General features: G+C 50.5%; 1 protein-coding gene across 1 annotated transcript in view; it reads left to right on the top strand.

Moving 5' to 3' along the window:
- LOC147725615 (uncharacterized) overlaps positions 1–17,787 on the top strand; it is a 152,909-nt gene that overhangs the window by 27,079 nt on the left and 108,043 nt on the right. Inside the window, exon 3 of the mRNA XM_086964470.1 lies at positions 290–577. Coding sequence (XP_086820596.1) covers positions 290–577 — 288 coding nt within the window. The remainder of the gene's footprint in view (positions 1–289; positions 578–17,787) is intronic.

The following is a 17,787-nucleotide window of genomic DNA, read 5'->3' as shown; positions in this document are numbered from 1 at the left end:
CCCAGTACAGAGATCTGGGCCTAAGTCCATCTTTTTTTTTTTTCTCCCCATGCTATTCTAGTTTGAACCCATCCATATGCAAGTCAGTCTTGGCTCTGCTCCCGATGGGAGCAGTCCAGCCCAAACGGCCAAGCCAGGTTCTCCCTGGACCGGAAACAAGCATCCTGGATCTGGTTTCGGGTTTTCTGGCTAATCATTAATGGTTGTCAGTTTGTTTTATGCAGTAGTGGATGCAATGTTTCTGAATTGTTTAACCCTCCAAAGCAGTTAACGTATTTATTTTTTGCAGCTCTGGCCGAAAACATCACCACAACTGTGGGCGAGTCTGTGCTCTTCCCTAATAGACCTTTTACAGACATTTCTGAGTGGGTGTTTCTTGGAGCACAGAGAACAAATTCAGCAGGGAAGGATTTGATGTTTTTCCACCATTCCCCTCATGTCTTTAAAGCATATGAAGGACGTATACAACCTCGCTATGGAACATTTCTATTAATGAACGTCAGTCTGCAAGATGAAGGCTGGTACTGTCAGACGCGGGACCTTCAGTACGTCTCCTACTGCTATATCCGCGTTCTTGGTAAGTTTGAATAAAGAGGTTTTGGGATTTAGCATCTCAAAGTCTGTTTTACCAACAGATATACAACACTATTAGTTTAAAACTGCTGGAAATGTCCTGCTTGTAGCTCACCCCTTTGCAGTGTTAAAACAGAATCTTCAAGTGCAGAGGTCTGAATTGCCATCGATTTCATCTTATAATGCAAGCACAAGCTTGCAACTGAATTATTTTCATGGGCTTTAGCACTCGCAAGAGGACCAAGTCTTGGATCACTTCAAATAATCTACCTACTGGAATGGGTTAATTTGAGTATCCTCCTCACAAAAATGTGTGTGTAAAATTCACAATTTTCGTATGGCAAAATAACTTTGTTAGAAAGCATAGGGGATCCTCCAATATCTACTACATGTAGCATTGTTGGCATCATTAATTTCATTCTTTTCCCTGTAAACGCGTGTGTGTCTGTATATAAGCCCAGGTACGCTGACTAGTATTAGCTTTGGTACTGAGTATTGTGTTCAGTATTGATGGATGAGGTGTAGGAAACTGGCTCTATAGATACTACATCAAAATGAGGTATAGTGTGAATAGAGTCCAAGTGACCCCAGAGGTTAAAGTTAGATAGAACCTTACTCTCTATTTGTGGTAGAGTGGTTGAGCAGTAAGGCAGTATCAGAGGACAGTGTTTAGCATTTGATGTACACACTCAGTCAATAAATGAATTCAGACACGCACAAACTGAACTCTAGGCCAATTATTTTATATAAAAAATATACTGTTTTATTTTTAGAACCAAGCAAGCCTGGCACAGGTAAGCATTAAATACTTTACAGTAATACGTTGCTGATTGTAGAACAGTTTGAAAATGCAATAGGAATTGTACTTCGTTTGATTTACAGAGGATGCAGTAGGTTGCAATACTTTTCAAATATAGTATATTGAAATGAATATGCTTTTTCAGTAAATGACTGGTAAGTTACTTTTCTAACTCAGTGCTGGATACCTAGAGTCAGCACTTGGACATTTTCTGCAAATAGATAAGTAAATACATTTTGGTTATTCGTGCAATTTTTAAAGAATATTTTTAGATTTCAAAACTCCACACTTAGAAACTTTTTGGAAGAAAATTGTCAATGTTATCCTATGGAGGAAAAAACGGTTATCTGTTCACAGGTAAGTTATCGACTGTGGGAGTTAAGGTTCTGGGGTTAGACTCGGGTGTCTCCCAGGGTCAGCAATGCACTGTTGTTGCACCCTCAGCGGCACTAGGGCAGCCGGCTGCAGAGTGTTGAGGCCCAATGTTATCCAATAGAGCAGTTGTTCCCAAAGTGTGCGCCGCGGCACCCCGGTGAGCCGTGATGAGATGCTAGGGGCGCCGCGCAGGATGTAAAAGAAATGCCACCTTCATCACTCATTGCACATGCTTCAAGACATTGGCGCAGAGCGCCCTGTCTCTACCTCTCGCCTCCATTCCTGCAATCACCGGCTGCGACAAGCTGACCCCCACCACACACACTCTTCCCAGCAATTGCGCTTTCCTGAACCGATGCCTGTCAGTCACGTCGCCTGTATGCGTTTCCTGTGTAACTCTGGCAAGGGCAGAACTTTTGAGGCGAATGTTTCCGAGTCGAGAAATGCATGCTTATTGAAGCCTGTCACCTACTGGCCCAAGCTGGCTTATTCTCGCCACACCAACCAGCAACGCCTCCCATAAAGGTTGTGTCTGCTTTGATGGATACATGTGCGCCAATTTCAAAACATGGCGCCGGGCGAGGTGACTTCAAGGAACTCGGAGCTCACCTCCTTCCTTCCCTGCGGTGCTCGTTCTTAAGTGCCTGCTAGCGCGCGCTCCGTGACTGCACACCTATGCTTTGAACAGGCAGTACTTTAACAAAAAGAGAACATCATTACAATTAGTTAGATATTTCTGGCAACGGCGAGCGGCTGCAACCCTAGGAGGCCAGCCAGGTGGGTGCCTAGCGAGCACTTCCGATTCAGACAAGCCAACAATTTACCAAAATATATTAAAAGCAATTAAGAAGGTTTCTTGAAACTCGCAATTTTGCCGCTAACTATACTCCTTCCTCCCTCTCAGCTTTTGAGTTTGCTCCCCATGTGCCCTGGGCATTTATTTTTTATGACTGGGTGGATCTTGGAGGCCTGGAGGAAGAACCCATGCAGCTAGTAGCATGACGGGTGAAGCACTCCTACATCCATTCAAATGCAGGGCCCTAAGTGGGATAAAAAAAAACGGGAGGGGGGTGGGGAGGGGAGGGGAGGATCTGAAAGTGGCGTGGCCGGTGCAACAAAGGGCGTGGCCTAGAAACACTCAAGCCAAAACCAAAAATCCGTGCCTAGCACAGTGCGCTGCCTGACCCACCGGCAAAAAAGGGGTGGGGAGCCACCGCCAACCCGGTCAAGGGAGCCACGGGCCAAAAAAAGTTTGGGAACCACTGCAATAGGGGATAGGGAGCCTCCTGTTGGTGGCTGCTGGGAAGCAGGCCACTGGATTGTGGGAGCAAAGCTCCTAGGGTTTAGGTCAGGGCAAATGGGGAAACGATGTAGGACAAACGGTTCACCCTCAGCGGCACTGAGGTGGCCGGGTGCAGGGTGCTGTTTCGACGTTGGGCGCCCTGTTTTCAATGGAGAACCTCCGGTTTACAAATGCACTGCAGGCAGGGTGACAAAGGACTTCTGGGTGCGACCACCACTTTGAGAAGTAAGTTGGGAAGTTAAGGGTTGGTTAGGCACAGTTGGTTTGGGCACACAAGGCCGAGGGACGTCTGGTGCAGGGGTGCCTTTTGGGGTTGGATCTTCTTACCATCTTCTGGTCGCCGTTAGGGGGGCCTTCTGGATTTAGACTGCAAGTGTCGGCTGGAGGCAAGTCAGGGGTCGCCGGATCTCGGGTCAAGGTCGCCGGGGTGACCTCCTCGTGGTGTTTTTCCACTCTAGCTCGGGCCGGGCTCAGCGGGTGCAGAGTGGGCTGGATTCGCAGTTTCCGGCTGCTGCCAGAGGTTGAGCAAATCCAGTGTTCACGGGTGAAGCAGTCTTTGGAAGTGAAGGCAGGCAGGTCATCTGGGGTTTTTGAGGTTGCTGGCTGCTGGACACACCGTGGTCTCGCAGGAGCAAGTTCGAGGGCAGACAGGCCTGCAGGGCTGGGGCAAAGTCAGTGGGAGTCATCCTCTTGTTAGCTCTGCACAGGTATTCGATCCTTCTTCTTATCTTCTTTCTTGTAGTTTCTGGATCTAAGGAAGCAAGGTTCAAGGTGCCCCCTAAATACTAGATTTAGGGGCGTTACAGATAGGTAAGGACAGGGACCAATGGGCCCCTTCCCTGGGGTGGGTACACCCCCTATTATGCCAGACTCCAGTGGGAGGGGGGCAGGAGCCTATCCCTGGTTGGTTGGGTCCCCCATACTCAAGATGGCGGGGATTCGGAGTTGTGCTTCACCTCGCCTCCCTCACCTGAGGGGTGCAGTTGGCAGAGGTGGGCACACCTCCGTCTCACTTGTTTCTCTTGCCGGTTCTCCTGCCAAACGTGGGGGGTAGAACCACTGGAGACCAGTTGTTGAAAGCAGCAAATGGTCTGGGGAGGCTCACTAAGGCAGCATCCAGGCGCTACTCACCCGCAAGGGTCCCAAGGCGTTGGGGTGGGGGCAGCTACTACTCAAACAGCCAAGTCTTGTGGAGTCTCCTGAAGGTCAGCAGGTCCTGGGTCTGTCGAAGGTGGATGGGGAGGGTGTTCCATGTCTTGGCGGTGAGGTGGAAGAAGAATCTGCCGCCGGCGCCGGTGGTTGTTGGGTGGATGTGTGGACGGTGGTGATGGCAAGGTCAGCGGAGCTGGCGGTTGGGGGTGTAGAAGGTGAGTCGCTTGTTGAGGTATGCTGGTCCGGCGTCGTGGAGTGCTTTGTGAGCTGTGATGTGACTGTTGCGGGGGATGTCGAGGATGAGGCATGCAGAGGAATTTTGTATGCGTTGGAGTCTCTTCTGAAGTTTGGCCTTGGTTCCCACGTGGAGGGCTCCGTAGTCCATCCTGCTGGTGACGAGGGCCTGGGTGACTGTTCTTCTGGTTTCGGAGGGAATCCATCTGTAGATCTTGCGAAGCATGCGGAGGGTGTTGAAGCAAGAGGAGGAGATCCCATTGACTTGTTGGGTCATTGACAGGGAAGAGTACAGGATGACGCTAGGTTGCGTGCGTGGTCGGTGGGTGTCGGTGCAGTTCCCAGCGTGCCTGGCCACCAGGAGTTGTTCCAGGCTGAAAGGGTGTAGCAGAGGATGAGGACCACTGTCTTGTCCGAGTTCAGTTTCAGGCGACTGCTCTTCATCCATTCGGCGACGGCCTTCATTCCTGCTGGAAGTTGGTTTTGGCGGTGGCGGGGTCTTTGGTGAGGGAGAGGATCAGCTGGGTGTTGTCGGCGTATGAGATGATGTTGAGGTTGTGTGATTGGACGATGTTGGCGAGCGGTGTCATGTAGACTTTGAAGAGGGTCGGGCTGAGGGATGATCCTTGCGGTATGCTGCAGGTGATCTTGGTGGCTTCGGATAGGACTGGAGGGAGGCGGAATCTGTGTTCTACCGGTGAGGAAGGAGGTAATCCAGTCCCGGGTTTGTCGCGGATCCCCGCATTGTAGAGGAGTGTGCGTAGGGTGTGGTGGCAGACGGTGTCGAAAGCAGCCGAGAGGTCCAGGAGAATGAGGGCTGTGGTTTCGCCATTGTCCAGCATGGCAGTTATGTCGTCGGTGGCAGTGATAAGGGTGGTTCCGGTGCTGTGGTTGCTGCGGAATCCGGATTGGGACGAGTCCAGGGTTTTGTTCTCTTCGAACAGGGAGATGTCCGGACGTTCTTGAGGCCCTTTGGGTCTGCATTGGGTTTCTTGAGTAGGGCGTTGATCTCTGCGTGTTTCCAGCTTTCCGGGAAGGTGGCGGTCTCGAATGAGCTGTTGAAGGTCTTACAGAGTTGGGGTGCTATGACGGAGCTCGCTATGTTGAAGATGTGGTGGGGGCAGGGGTCTGATGGTGAGCCGGAGTGGATGGTGTTCATGGTCTTTATGGTGTATTCTTCGTTGACGTGGTTCCAGGAGCTCAGGTGGCCGGTGTGACTGGGGGGTGGTGAGTCTGGGGTGTCAGTGGCTGATGGAGAGGTCTGGGTGTTGAAGCTGTCGTGGATGTCTGAGATCTTGCGGTGAAAGAAGGAGGCTATAGAGTCGCAGAAGTCTTGTGACAGTGGGATGTCGCTGGAGCTGGGGTTGGCGAGTTCCTTTACGATGTTGACTAACTCTTTGCCATTGTGTGCGCTGTTGTCGATGTGTTCCTTGAAGGAGGTCCTTTTGACCGTTCGGATGAGTTGGTGGTGTCCGTGGCAGGCTTTGTTGAGGGCTGCATGGTTGTCCATTGTTTGCTCGCGGTGCCAGTCTCCGGCAGGTCTGCTCGGATGTCTGGAGATTTGTGGTGATCCAAATGGCTCTTCTGTCCGTGCGTCTGTTTGTGGGTTTCGTGATTGAGGCGAGAGTGTTGGCGCAGTTGTTGATCCATTGCTGGAAGTTGCGGACGGCTGTGTCGGTGTGGTCGGTCGATGGGTCTCGGGCGAGGGTGGTGATTAGCTGGTCTTCGGTGACCTTGTGCCCAGAGGCGGTGGGGGATTCCTTGCTGGTGGTTGTGTGTGGTGGTTTTCTTGAAGGTGAAGTGGATGCAGCGGTGGTCGGTCCATTAGAGTTTGGTGGTGTGGCTGACAGTGACCTGGCTGCTGGCGGAGAAAATGGGGTCAAGCGCGTGTCCAGCGGAGTGGGTGGGTGTCGTGACGTGTTGTTTTTGGCCAAGGTTGGCGAGGTTGCCCAGTAGTGTGGTGGAGTTGCTGTCATTGGTGTTCTCGAGGTGGAAGTTGAGGTCTCCGAGGAGGATTTAGTCTGTGGAGGCCAAGGCATGTGCACTGATGGCTTCTGTGATGGAGTCGATGAACTGTGGCCGAGGTCCGGGGGGGTCTGTACATGAGGGTCCCTCTGAGGGTGGTGTTGGGATCAATGTAGATCTGGAACTGCAGGTGTTCGGCGGTGCAGAGGGTGTCTTCGGTGTTGGTCGAGATTCTGAGGGTATTTCTGTGGACGATGGCGACTCCTCCTCCCGGACTGTTGATGCCATCCCACAGGTGATATTTTAGCTATCCGGGATGGCTATGGCAAAGTTGGGTGCCGATGAGGTCTCTGTCAGGAAGGAAACGTCCGTGGAGGATGAGTCGAGCAGGTCCCAGAGTTCAACTGCATGCCTGTGGACGGAGCGGGTGTTGAGTAGTATGCATCTGAGGTGGTGTTGCCTGCCTTGGTGGGGGGGGGGGGTCGTGCTGGTGTACGCTGGATGTTGAAGCTGTAGTTTCGGCAGGTGAATGGTCCATGGGTGTGCTTCGGATGACCTGGAAGCAGGCGGTAGCTCGGCCGGCATTGAGTGCGTGGAGGAAGGTGGCTTCGTAGCGGCGTCTCGCATTATGGTGCTCGCGGTGGCCCGGGGGTCTAGCGCTGGGTGCGGTCCTGGCACGGACGGGCGGAGACGAGCTTGCCTAAGGTGCGTCTTTGGCGCGACCGTGCATCGGTCACTATTTAAGTAGGGGAGGGGCGAACGGCTGGGAGGCGGGAGCGGGGCTGGTAGGCGGGAAGGCGAACGCTAACGCAGCGTAATGGCTGAGGGGGAAGCGGGGGGACAATCCTCTGAAAACAAGCAGTGGGCAGGAGTCAAAACAAGGCACAGTAAATTATACGAAAAAGTACAGAAGCAAGAAAACTGGAGCGCGGCACTCCGCAGGTAGGGGTCTCGAACCCTGCCTGTGTGGGACTACAGCTGTGGGTCAGACAGGTGGAGCTGTGGGGGAAGAGCTGATCCCTGACGGCGGTCAGGGGTCTAGCTTGCGCTCCCTGCAGCGGTCGCCATTTAAGTTGGGGAGGGGGAAGGGGCGAGCGGCTGGGAGGCAGGAACGGAGCTGGTAGGCGGGAAGGCGAACGCTAAGGCAGCATTATGGCTGAGGGAGAAGCGGGGGGACAATCCCCTGAAACGTTTGAAGCTTCCCCTTCGTGAACCCTGCCCATCCTAGGAGAGGAGGTGTTGGAAATGGCCCTTTTTGCAGGGTTATCCCCAAACATTTTGCTTCTTCCGCCCCTATTTTTCCTGACCCGTGGCTGTTGGCAATAGGACTCTGGGCACTTTACCACTGCTAATCAGTGCTAAAGTGCATATGCTCTCTGTGTAAATTGTTATTGTGATTGGTTATCCATGATTGGCATATTTGTGTCACCAAGAAGTCCCTAGTAAAGTGCACGGAGTGTGCCAGGGCTGGTGATAACAAATGCTACTAGTGGCCCATCAGCACTGATTGTGCCACTCACATGAGTAGCCCTAAAATGGGGTCTCAGGCCTGCCACCGCAGTGCCTGTGTGCAGTCTGTGAACTGCCATGTCCTCCTGGTCAGTGTTCCCACTGGCCAGGCCTAACCCTTCCCTTTCTGTACACATTGGTCACCCCTATGGAAGCCCCGATGTACCCCCTTGGACAGGATGCAGTGTATGTGAAAGGTAGAGCATGTACTTGTACAGGTGACATGCTCTGGTAGTGAATTACAGCCATTTTGTTTTTCACTATTGTAAGGCTATCTTGTCCCATAGGCTATCATGGGGGATGCTGGCTACAGTGGCTACCAGCATATCTTCCCATAGGAGCAAGATAGGACATAAAATTCTGGTATCTCTGAACTCCGAATTTGATAACATATATTTTAGGAAAGGTTGTTTTTACATTCTGTGTTTGAGAACAGCACTTTTAGAATGTTGCTGTTCTCTTGTCTGACCTTTCTGTGTGCCTTGGCCTGTTTGTGAATTGACTGTCTGGTTTATGAGTGACAGGTGCTGGGTGGCTCCCAGAGTCTGAGTGGGCCATCCCTGGGCTGAATGGCTCCATCTGCATCTAGAGTGGTGGGAGGGGGTAGCACCTGGACCTGAATAGGGCTGTGCCTGCCTTCCACAATGCTGGCTCCACCTCCTGCTGGGCGCCTGACAACCCTGCCCCTCTCTCTGAAAGGAAAGGAAAGGAAAGGAGAGGCCAGGAAAACAAAGTGCTCAAGGAACACCCAGAACTGGTTCAGACCGGGCTCAGAGCCCTCCTGCACAAAGGGATCAAAGACTTTTCGGGGTATAACTACAGGACCCCTGACAAGAGAAAATTAGATCATCCTGGAAACAAGAAGGAACCTCTGCCAAGGAGAGAGCTGGAAGACTGAAGACGGACTGCCCTGCTGTGTGATGCTGGACGGACCTGCAGTTGCTTTGCTGCCTAGGAAAGGAGAAGGACTTTGGTGTTGCTTTGTCCCCTTACTTGAAGGAATCTCCAAGGGCCTGTTGTGAGCTGGCTCCCTGTTTTGAAGTACCAGGAACAAAAGGACTTTACCCTCAGCTTCCCTGAGCTCTGCTGAGAGAGCTCTGTCCTTCCTAGAGTGCTTGGGCCAGTTGTGGTGCCTCTGGAAGTTGTACCTGTGCTCGGAAGCTGGAAACCAAGATTTGAGAGACTTTGCTACAGAAAAGTTATCGCATCGCTCGCTTGCAGAGCGCATCCCCGACAGTGCGAGGAAATTCCTGCCGCTACAAAGGCCGAGATCGTCGCAGCGCCTGTTGCCGCTGCCGGAGACGTCGCATCCTTCGTTTGCGGGAAGATCACCATCGCTGCGAGCATCGTCGCAGAGCCTGTCCTCGCTGGGTGAGATCGCCGCACCGCTTGCTTGCGGACCGCATCACGTCACTGTGAATATCGTCGCAGAGCCATCGCATCGAGAATCTGCGAGCGGAAGATCGCCGCTGGATCACACATCATCGCCCAGGAGATCGTCGCAGGCCCTACAGATCATCGCATTGTGCCTTTGCAAGAACAAACTTCCTATGGAACCTACGCACCGGAATCCATACAAGTCATCGCCTTCCTCCCCATACAGACCGGATTAATCGCAACACGCCCGCTGCTGCAGCGGGGCTGTCGCCAACGCCTCTCCATGGTCTCAGGAGCAACGCATCGCTTGTTTTCCACCGCACCAGCTTCTGCTTTGGAACTTTGTCGCATTTAAAAGGTACTGTTGGCTAAACGTGACGCAACTGTGAACTTTTTACGCAACTGTGGATTATTTTTATCGCAACTTTAAGAACTCTTTCGCAGCCATATTCTTGAACTGTGTATGTTGGATTTTTGTTGTTTTGGTCTTGTGTAGTTTAGATTAAATACCTTTTATTCTTCTAAACTGTTGTGGAGTCCGTTTGTGGTGTTTTCACTGTGTTACTGTGAGTTTTGGTACAAATATTTACACATTGCTTTTGGATAAGCCTGACTGCTTGTGCCAAGCTACCAAGGGGGTAAGCAGAGGTTATCTAAAGAGTGTTTCCTCCTTACCCTGACTAGAAGCAAGGGTCCCTATTTGGACAGTGGTAACTACCTCTGCCAACTAGAGACCCCCAGTTCTAACAGGAGGTTTGGCACCTCCTCCCAGAATGTGCTTTGTTTCAGGCCCCCGAGAGCAGCAGGCTCTCAACCCAGGGGTCCAGAAACAATGTCTGTTGCCAATTGGGTTAGTTTTGGGGAAAGAACACAGGCCCTGGGAACCTGAATGGCAGGGACCCAGGGCACATCAAGTGAAAGTGCATCAGTTGTCTAGCAAAAAGTGGGGAGGTTACTACAACAGAAACCCATATGAGAATCTGCAAAAGAGAGCTGGTGATAGATTTAGCAGAAGAGTGTAGGAAAGTGGGTTTCTGTTTTAGTGACCCCCTCACTTTTTGCCAGACTACTGATGCCTTGATGTCTGACAGGGAGGGATCCTCCTCTGAGTTCAAAACTCCCGGCAGATGTAAAGCCCTCAGAGACAACAAGTGAGACTCCTCCCATTGGCAGATCCGTTGCGCCAACAAGTTGAGGGAAACCACCTTCGCACTCCCCTGGGGGTTGATATAACACACCATCACAGGTGGTGATGGTGCTGTCTGACTGCACCATTACATCCCTCTGGAGGACTCCAGGCAGAAAATGAGCCAACGCCAACTGAACCACCTTCAACTCCCTCCAATTTGAGGACATTTCCGCCTCCAGCACAAACCAAAGACCCTGTACCGACTCCTGATCCAAGACCGCCCCCCCAACCAAGTTCGCTGTCATCAGGACCAACCTCTCCTGGGACACAAAGGGTGAGCCCTGCAAGAGGTTCTGATCCACCAGCCACCAGGGCAACTGTCGGGCGATGTCCACACCCGCCAGTATCAACAGCTCTTAATCCAGAGAGGTCGGATCCCAATGACCCAGAAAATAATTCACCCGGGAGTACAAGCGTAAACGGTCCCAAGGCACAATCATCACAGTAGCTGACATCAGCCCCTTAACACGCAACCACTGGCGAGCCTTGGAAGATGGAGCCACCGACACCTTTCTCAGTTCGTGCACAAGAGTCAGTCTGCAGGGCTCCTACAGGAAGACGTTACCCAACCTGGTGTTGAACACCCCACCAATGAACAGCAGTTCCTGAGTAGGGCAAAGACGGAATTTCTCCAAGTTCAGAATCCACCCGAACCATTGAAGGAGACTGCAAACCTCCCGGGTATGAGCCTGAGCCTGGAAACGATCCATCCCCACACACGAAACGCAGGAACCTTTGCAAAGCTGCGTGCACCGGCACATGAAAATAGGCGTCCTGGAGATCTAGAGAAGCCAGGAAATCCCCCACCGACAGGAAGGGAAGAATCATCTGCAGAGTCACCATCTTGAAGGACTGATGAGGGATACACAAGTTTACAGCCTTCAGATACAGGACAGGATGGAAGTCCCCATTTTGCTTCTGGATCAGAAACAGGATTGAGTAAACACCCCGACCCTGCGGACCTACAGGCACCTTCACCACTGCCTCCTTCGAAACCAAGTCCCGAACCCCATCCAACACAGCACAACACTTTGTCTGAGAACTGGGAACAGGAGTAGCTTTGAACACATCCACCGGAGGAGTACCAAATTTGATTCTGTAGCCAAGTCGGACCACCTGCAGGACCCATTGATTCCAAACAAACTCCTCCCAGACAGGAAAATAAGAGGTGAGGCGACCCCCAACCGGTACCCCCAACGAACTCTCCACATAGTCACGACTTGGAGGGACCTGCAGACGAGGAAGCACCCTGTTGACCGCGGGACTTGTGGAAAGAAGGGACACCCCGGCCATGTTCCCTACCACTAAATGGCTGGCCTTCCATCTTAGATTGAAACTCCTTCACAAAAGCCCGCTTATAATCTGCAAACTTCCCCTTCTGAGAAGAGTGGACCGGAGCCAACAATTTCTTGTCCTCAGCAGTTTTCTTTATCAAAGTCTCCAATGGCTCCCCAAACAGCTTAGAGCCCGTGAAGAGCAGCTTCATCACGGCAGCCTTCTGAGCAGCTTCCGCCTTCCAAGACTTAAGCCACAACCGTCTTCGAGCAGCAACAGAGGCACCAGCCGCCGCAGCACTAAGGGAGTCGAAGAACAAATCTGCCATTAAACTCAACTGTTCCAACATGGACAAAGATTCTGATGGATCCTCATCCCGCAAGAGCTGTTCAGAAATACCCAGAAAGTCTTTAGGAAGCGACTGAACCATACAGCTCCCTTTTTGACATGTGCCTGTCGCGGGAAGTGTTTGGTTGCCTGATAGCCCGGTTCGGGGTCCCGGTGGTGGACCTGTTTGCGGCCCCGGAGAACGCTTTGAGGGAGAGGTTTTGTCATCTGGTTCGGTCAGCCGCGGTTTGGAGGGTGGATGTCCGGTCCTTCCAGTGGGAGGGAGGGAGGGAGGCCTGCTATATGCCCCCCCCCACGCTCCCCCCCCCCCCCTATTGCTCTAATTCCACAGGTCCTGCTGAAGGTCAAGCTTGATCGGGCTTCGGTGTTCCTGGTGGCTCCGGATTAGTCCAGGAGGCCTTGGTTCCCTCTGTTGTTGAGGTTGGCAGTGGGGCCGTGCTGGAGGTTTCCGGTGGTCCCTTTTAGTTTCCCCCTCTGTCTCTTGGGTGTCTGGTCCGCCTGCACCTGGCTGGTTGGCTGCTGAGAGGAGGAACCTTGTGGTGTTGGGGTGTTCTCCTTCGGTGGCTGAATTTATTCAGCGGTCTAGGCGCCCTTGACACTCAAGTCCTATGCCAGGCATTGGGTTTCTTTTCAGACTTGGTGTACGGCACGGGGTGGTCTGTTTTGGAGGTGGACCCAGTGCATGTCTTGGAGTTTTTGAAGGATGGGTTTGACTTGGGTCTCACTGTGTCCTCCCTTAGGGCTCAGTGGTCGGCTGTTTGGGCCTTTTGGAGGTTTCGGTCTTTGAGCCTGTGGTTTCCCTGGTGTCCCAGTTGTTGAGGAGCTTCCTCCAAAGCCTGTGATTCGGTCCTTTGCACCTAGTTGGGATCTGCCTCTGGTTTTGGAGGTCTTGCAGGGGGCTCCCTTTGAGCCTCTGCTGGAGGTTTCTCTGTGGTTTTTAACGCTCAGAGTGCTTTTCCTTGTCGCTATTACCTCTGCTTGGCGGATTGGGGAGTTGGGCTCCTTGCTTTGTTTGGTCACCTTTTTGCGTTTTTTCCCTGATTGGGTTGTTCTACTCCCTGATCCTTCCTTTGTTCCCAAAGTCCCTTCCTCGTTTCACTGCTCGGTGGATCTGGTTTTGCCTGTTTTCTGTCCGAGTCCTCGTTCAGAGTTTGAGGTGCGGCTGCACTGTTAGGATGTTCGGAGGGCTCTGGGGGTCTACTTGCTGCGTACTGAGCCTTTTCGTAAGTTGGATTCCCTTTCTGTGACCTGTGGGCTGGCTGGTCAAGGTCTAAAGACTTCTGGTGCTACCCTCAGTCGTTGGTTGAGGTGACCTGTGGGGGCTGCGTATGAGGCTTGTGGTGTGCTGGCTCCTGGGTCCTTTCTGGGGAGATTGACTAGAGGTGGGTGGCTACTTCCTGGGCTTGTTTTCAAGGGGCGTCTATGGCTGAGATCTGCAGGGCTGCTACCTGGAGTTCTCCTCACACCTTTGTCCCATTATCGTTTGGTGGTGGGTGAGACTGATTATTCTGGGTTTGGGGACGCTGTGTTGCTTCTGCTCCGGTTGTGTGACTTTTACTGTGCTTTAATAAAGTCTGGTTTTGCCACTGAGTGAAGCCGATTCTTGCTTTGGTATCTGCTCATTTAGTTAGAACGGGGAGTACTGACGAGGAGGTAATGACCGGTTACTTAGCGGTAATATTCATTTCTCTGAGTCGTAGCCCTCCCCGTCCCAGTCCAGGTTCCCATCCCTCCCTCCCTGTTTGGCTTCTTCTGCTTGTTGGTACAGGTTGTGGATTGGCGGGTCACATGGTTATATGCCTCAGAGTGTGGGTGTGGCCTGGAGGGAAGGGATGTTTTTTTTAGATGCTTGGGAATTTCTGATGGGAGGAGCTAAGATCATGTAATTAGGACTGGGACGGGGAGGGCTACGACTCGGAGTAATCAATACTACCGGTAAGTAACCATCATGATTGTCTGCCTGCTGGCCCTCCTCCTAGACCTAGTAACACTCTTGACCTGTCAGGTTCCCCTTCCTACTAAAACTGATGAAACAATAAAATATTCAAAAAGGTGAATGCGCTGGGACCGCTCTTCGGCATTTCTTACCTTGTATGCAAACAGGGCTAGGTACTGCCTGCGCCAGTTGATGGGTGGGAGACTTGGGTGAGTTCAGGGGCCTGCAAGCTGGCTGTGGTCGCAGCTGGTGTTCAGTTCTTGCTAACATTTTCATGGCTGGCATACCCAGAACACTGCCTTCTTTACAGCCTTCGAGGTGGGCAAACACTAGCGCCAGATGCAATAGTGGGAATTTGGAGAAACGTCGAAAGATTTAACTGGGGTGCTGGTGACCCACAATCGCAAAAGTACCAAAACTACACATTCTCCTGTTGTTAGCTACATATTGTGCTAGTGCATTCTTCAACGCTTGTCTTGCATATTTGTAAAACTTCCTGTGGGGTCGAAAGTCTTGTATTCGAACAGCGGCTCTGATATTCCCCGCCATTGTTCCTATGTTTAAGTACATGTGGGCTCCTAATCCATTTGCACTTAAAACTGATCTCCCCCCTCCTCAGGGAAACCCTGGTGCGTCCTTGTAATTGGAAGAACCTTTACTCCCCCACGTATAATGTCATGATCTCTCCCTTCTGTCCTAGCCCTCTCTGGTTGCTACAGTTTGTAGTTTTGGGGTGCTTAGGAGCACCCAGGGGGCCTGGCTTTTGGACTCCCCATGTTGGGTTAGACAAGGTGAATGAGCCATGTAGCTCTTTACTTTCAGTCACAGCTCCTGGAGTCTACAAAAATAACTTCAAGTGCTTCTGGCAATACCACACAATTTTACTATAGTGCAGTAGTGATGCATATGAACTGAATGACATAAAAAAGTAGCTAAAGTACATCATTATGTCTTGCATAAAAAGGATATAAACATTACAATCAGTTTGGCCGTTCATCATTCAAATCATCAGTTTCCACAAAGCAATAATACTTCCTTCCTAGCCCCCCAAATTCTAGAGAGATGTTACCACATTGTCAATTAGTTTGTGTAGGTTCTCAATGCATCTACAGGATGACTCATCCCTAGTGTTCGTCAAATCGGTGCAATCCATTTCCTGTGTGGGCAAGCGTAGGCTTCACAAAACCAGAAATGAGCGATGGTGTCCATCTCAACTTCACGAGTTGGGCATCTACCATTTGTACAGGGGTTTCTTCTCCATCTACTGCACTAAGTGTTAGTTGGTAAATCCTGTGTCTGAATTTGACTAAGTTGGTGAGCAGCTGGTGGACCTACATTATCGAGAGGAGGAGGGTGGGAGCACACTGCCTCATATCCCAGCTCTCAATTTGCCCCAATGCATCATGGTAAATGCAGTGCATGATAACACTTCCTGCAGTAATAGTCGTTCGTTCTTCACCCTTGTTGGTGCAACTGGTGCTGTGTATCTCTAAACACGTGTTTCTGGAATCCTCATTTGAGCCACAAGTCATTTTGGGGTTGTTTATTTGAGATAAAAACAGAGTCCGGGCCGGTGCACAAACCTGAATGACACCCCTCTGCCCCAACCCCTCCCTGCCTTGTTAATTGTTCTGCGACTGGTCAAATTGCCATTTCCCCAGCTGACGTGGGTGTAATTGCTGCTGGGAACTCATTAAAATGGACAAATTGCTACGAGGTATACCCATTTTAGCCGAAACCTGCCAAAGATTGAGGCAGGATCAGGTCAAACGCCAACCAAAGATTGACAAATGCCACATAAAAGACGCCCTTGCACACTGCTAGCATTCCAGTAAAATGAGCTGCATCTAAAAATGTCATCAATTCTGCTGGTTTACCATAAACCCATCTTGTAAGTCTGATAAAATACAATTTTCCTCGAGCCACTCTTGGAATTTTCCGAGGATTTGGCGGCAGATGATTTTGTGCAGGTTATCGATTAAACTGATTGGTGTGCAAGTACTTGGGTTGTCAAGCCTCGGTGCCTTGCAGTTGGTGAGCCTGTAAACTGCATTGCATGTTTCTTCAATCAAAAGCTCTAATGGGGCCGGCGATTGTGATCTAAGTTCTAGCTCCATATTTATTTTCTTGCCATTATCTAACTCGCTTAAGAAGTATGACTCTTTGAAGTGGAATACCTGTGTCTGAAAGTCTACTTTTTCAGTATTCCATGGGCAGCAGTATGGCAGATCCAGCCAGATGGAATTCTCCCATTCAGGCCTTGCTGCCACCTGTACAGGTCTGTAGCAGTTGCTGGCATATCTTGCCATCTCCCTATTTTTCCTCTTTAATGTTGTCAGTAGGTTTAGTTTCATCTATTAGTAGGCTTTATTGAATCAAGTAGAATAAGTTATGGATTGAATGGATTGGGGTCTTAGCATCCCTATAAAAAAGGTTCCTTAGTGTTCCATATAGCTAGAGGCATAGGTATGCCAGTGCTTGCATCATGTCCTTCAGTCCATGACTAGTTTGCTTGCATCATTACTGTAGCTACATGATGAAGTTTGTGGGAGACTCTGTGTGGGCAGTTCAGTGTCTACTTATTATTCAAGTCTGTCACTTTCCCATGTGATGGAATCCATGGTACATTTATTTGCAGAGTTATAGATCTTTGCATTGTGAGGTGGCATTATGGTGCTTATCTTTGCGCCAGATTACATTCATGTCCCTCATGAATGACCAAAGATGGAGATCACGCATGATGTAATGTATTCTACTGGTCTGATGCATCCTCTTAACCTTTAATACCTTGCCCTCCATATGTGATGTTGAACAGCCATCACACGATCTACGACCTATGGTAATCGTCCGTGCCATAAGTTGGATTGCCAAAGCTGACTATTTTATCATGAGTAATAAACCTACTCTAGGAATTCCCCATTTTTCATGTTCTGCATCGTTAATTGCGCACACAAACTTATCTAGAGGCTCACGTGTAAGATTGAGGTACCCAGCTGCTATCTGTGCACCCTTTTCAGGTTCATGCTCCCTATATGGCTCAACGTGATATTTCGGGTTCCTTATTCCTTGTAGGTCTGTGATTGTAGATGTTAGAGATAAGCAATATGGCCCCTTCAATTGAAAAGAGGTTTATTCCTAAGATTTCATGTGAGTTCATTTGCAATTTAATGCAGTTATAAGCTAGATCGCTAGATCCCCCAACTGTCAACACTGTCCCAAGAGTACATCATGAACAGAATTTTTGCACCTGCTCTATAAACAGACCTCCAAGTCTCCTGAAAAATGTGAATGTTAAAGTGTAAGAAATGGGGTTACCAAATCTCCAGGGGGGTAGCACGGAACCAAGCGGGCAGGCCAAACTTCGGAGGACATGTGAAACACTCACGCAGTACCCACCGACGACACACCAGGCACACCACAAAAGAGGCACGACACCAGCTTGAGTTGGAAAATTATTAAGTTCTATATTGACTCCAACCTGCAAGGGTAAACATAACATAGGCCGTAATCACAACAAGGCGCTAGCAAGCGCCAGGGCAATCTATGCCCGGGGGATTATTTACAAGGGAATTGGGAATAAGACTGAAATGGTAAATAAGTCCATAGTGTTGTGCTGAAATATGAAAAGGTTAGCACTTGGCATGTAACATCAGCGACATCAATATGAAGGAAGTAAACACTAGGCGTGGGAGCCCATTCTACATAAGATCAAACATTAGGGGTAATAACCCAAAATAGCTGGCATTGGCGTC

The sequence above is a fragment of the Lissotriton vulgaris genome, chromosome 3_2 (assembly GCF_964263255.1).
Source record: "Lissotriton vulgaris chromosome 3_2, aLisVul1.2, whole genome shotgun sequence".
Taxonomy (NCBI): domain Eukaryota; kingdom Metazoa; phylum Chordata; class Amphibia; order Caudata; family Salamandridae; genus Lissotriton; species Lissotriton vulgaris.
The sequence above is the reverse complement of the archived record's forward strand: the minus strand, read 5'-3'. Positions and strand labels throughout refer to the sequence as shown.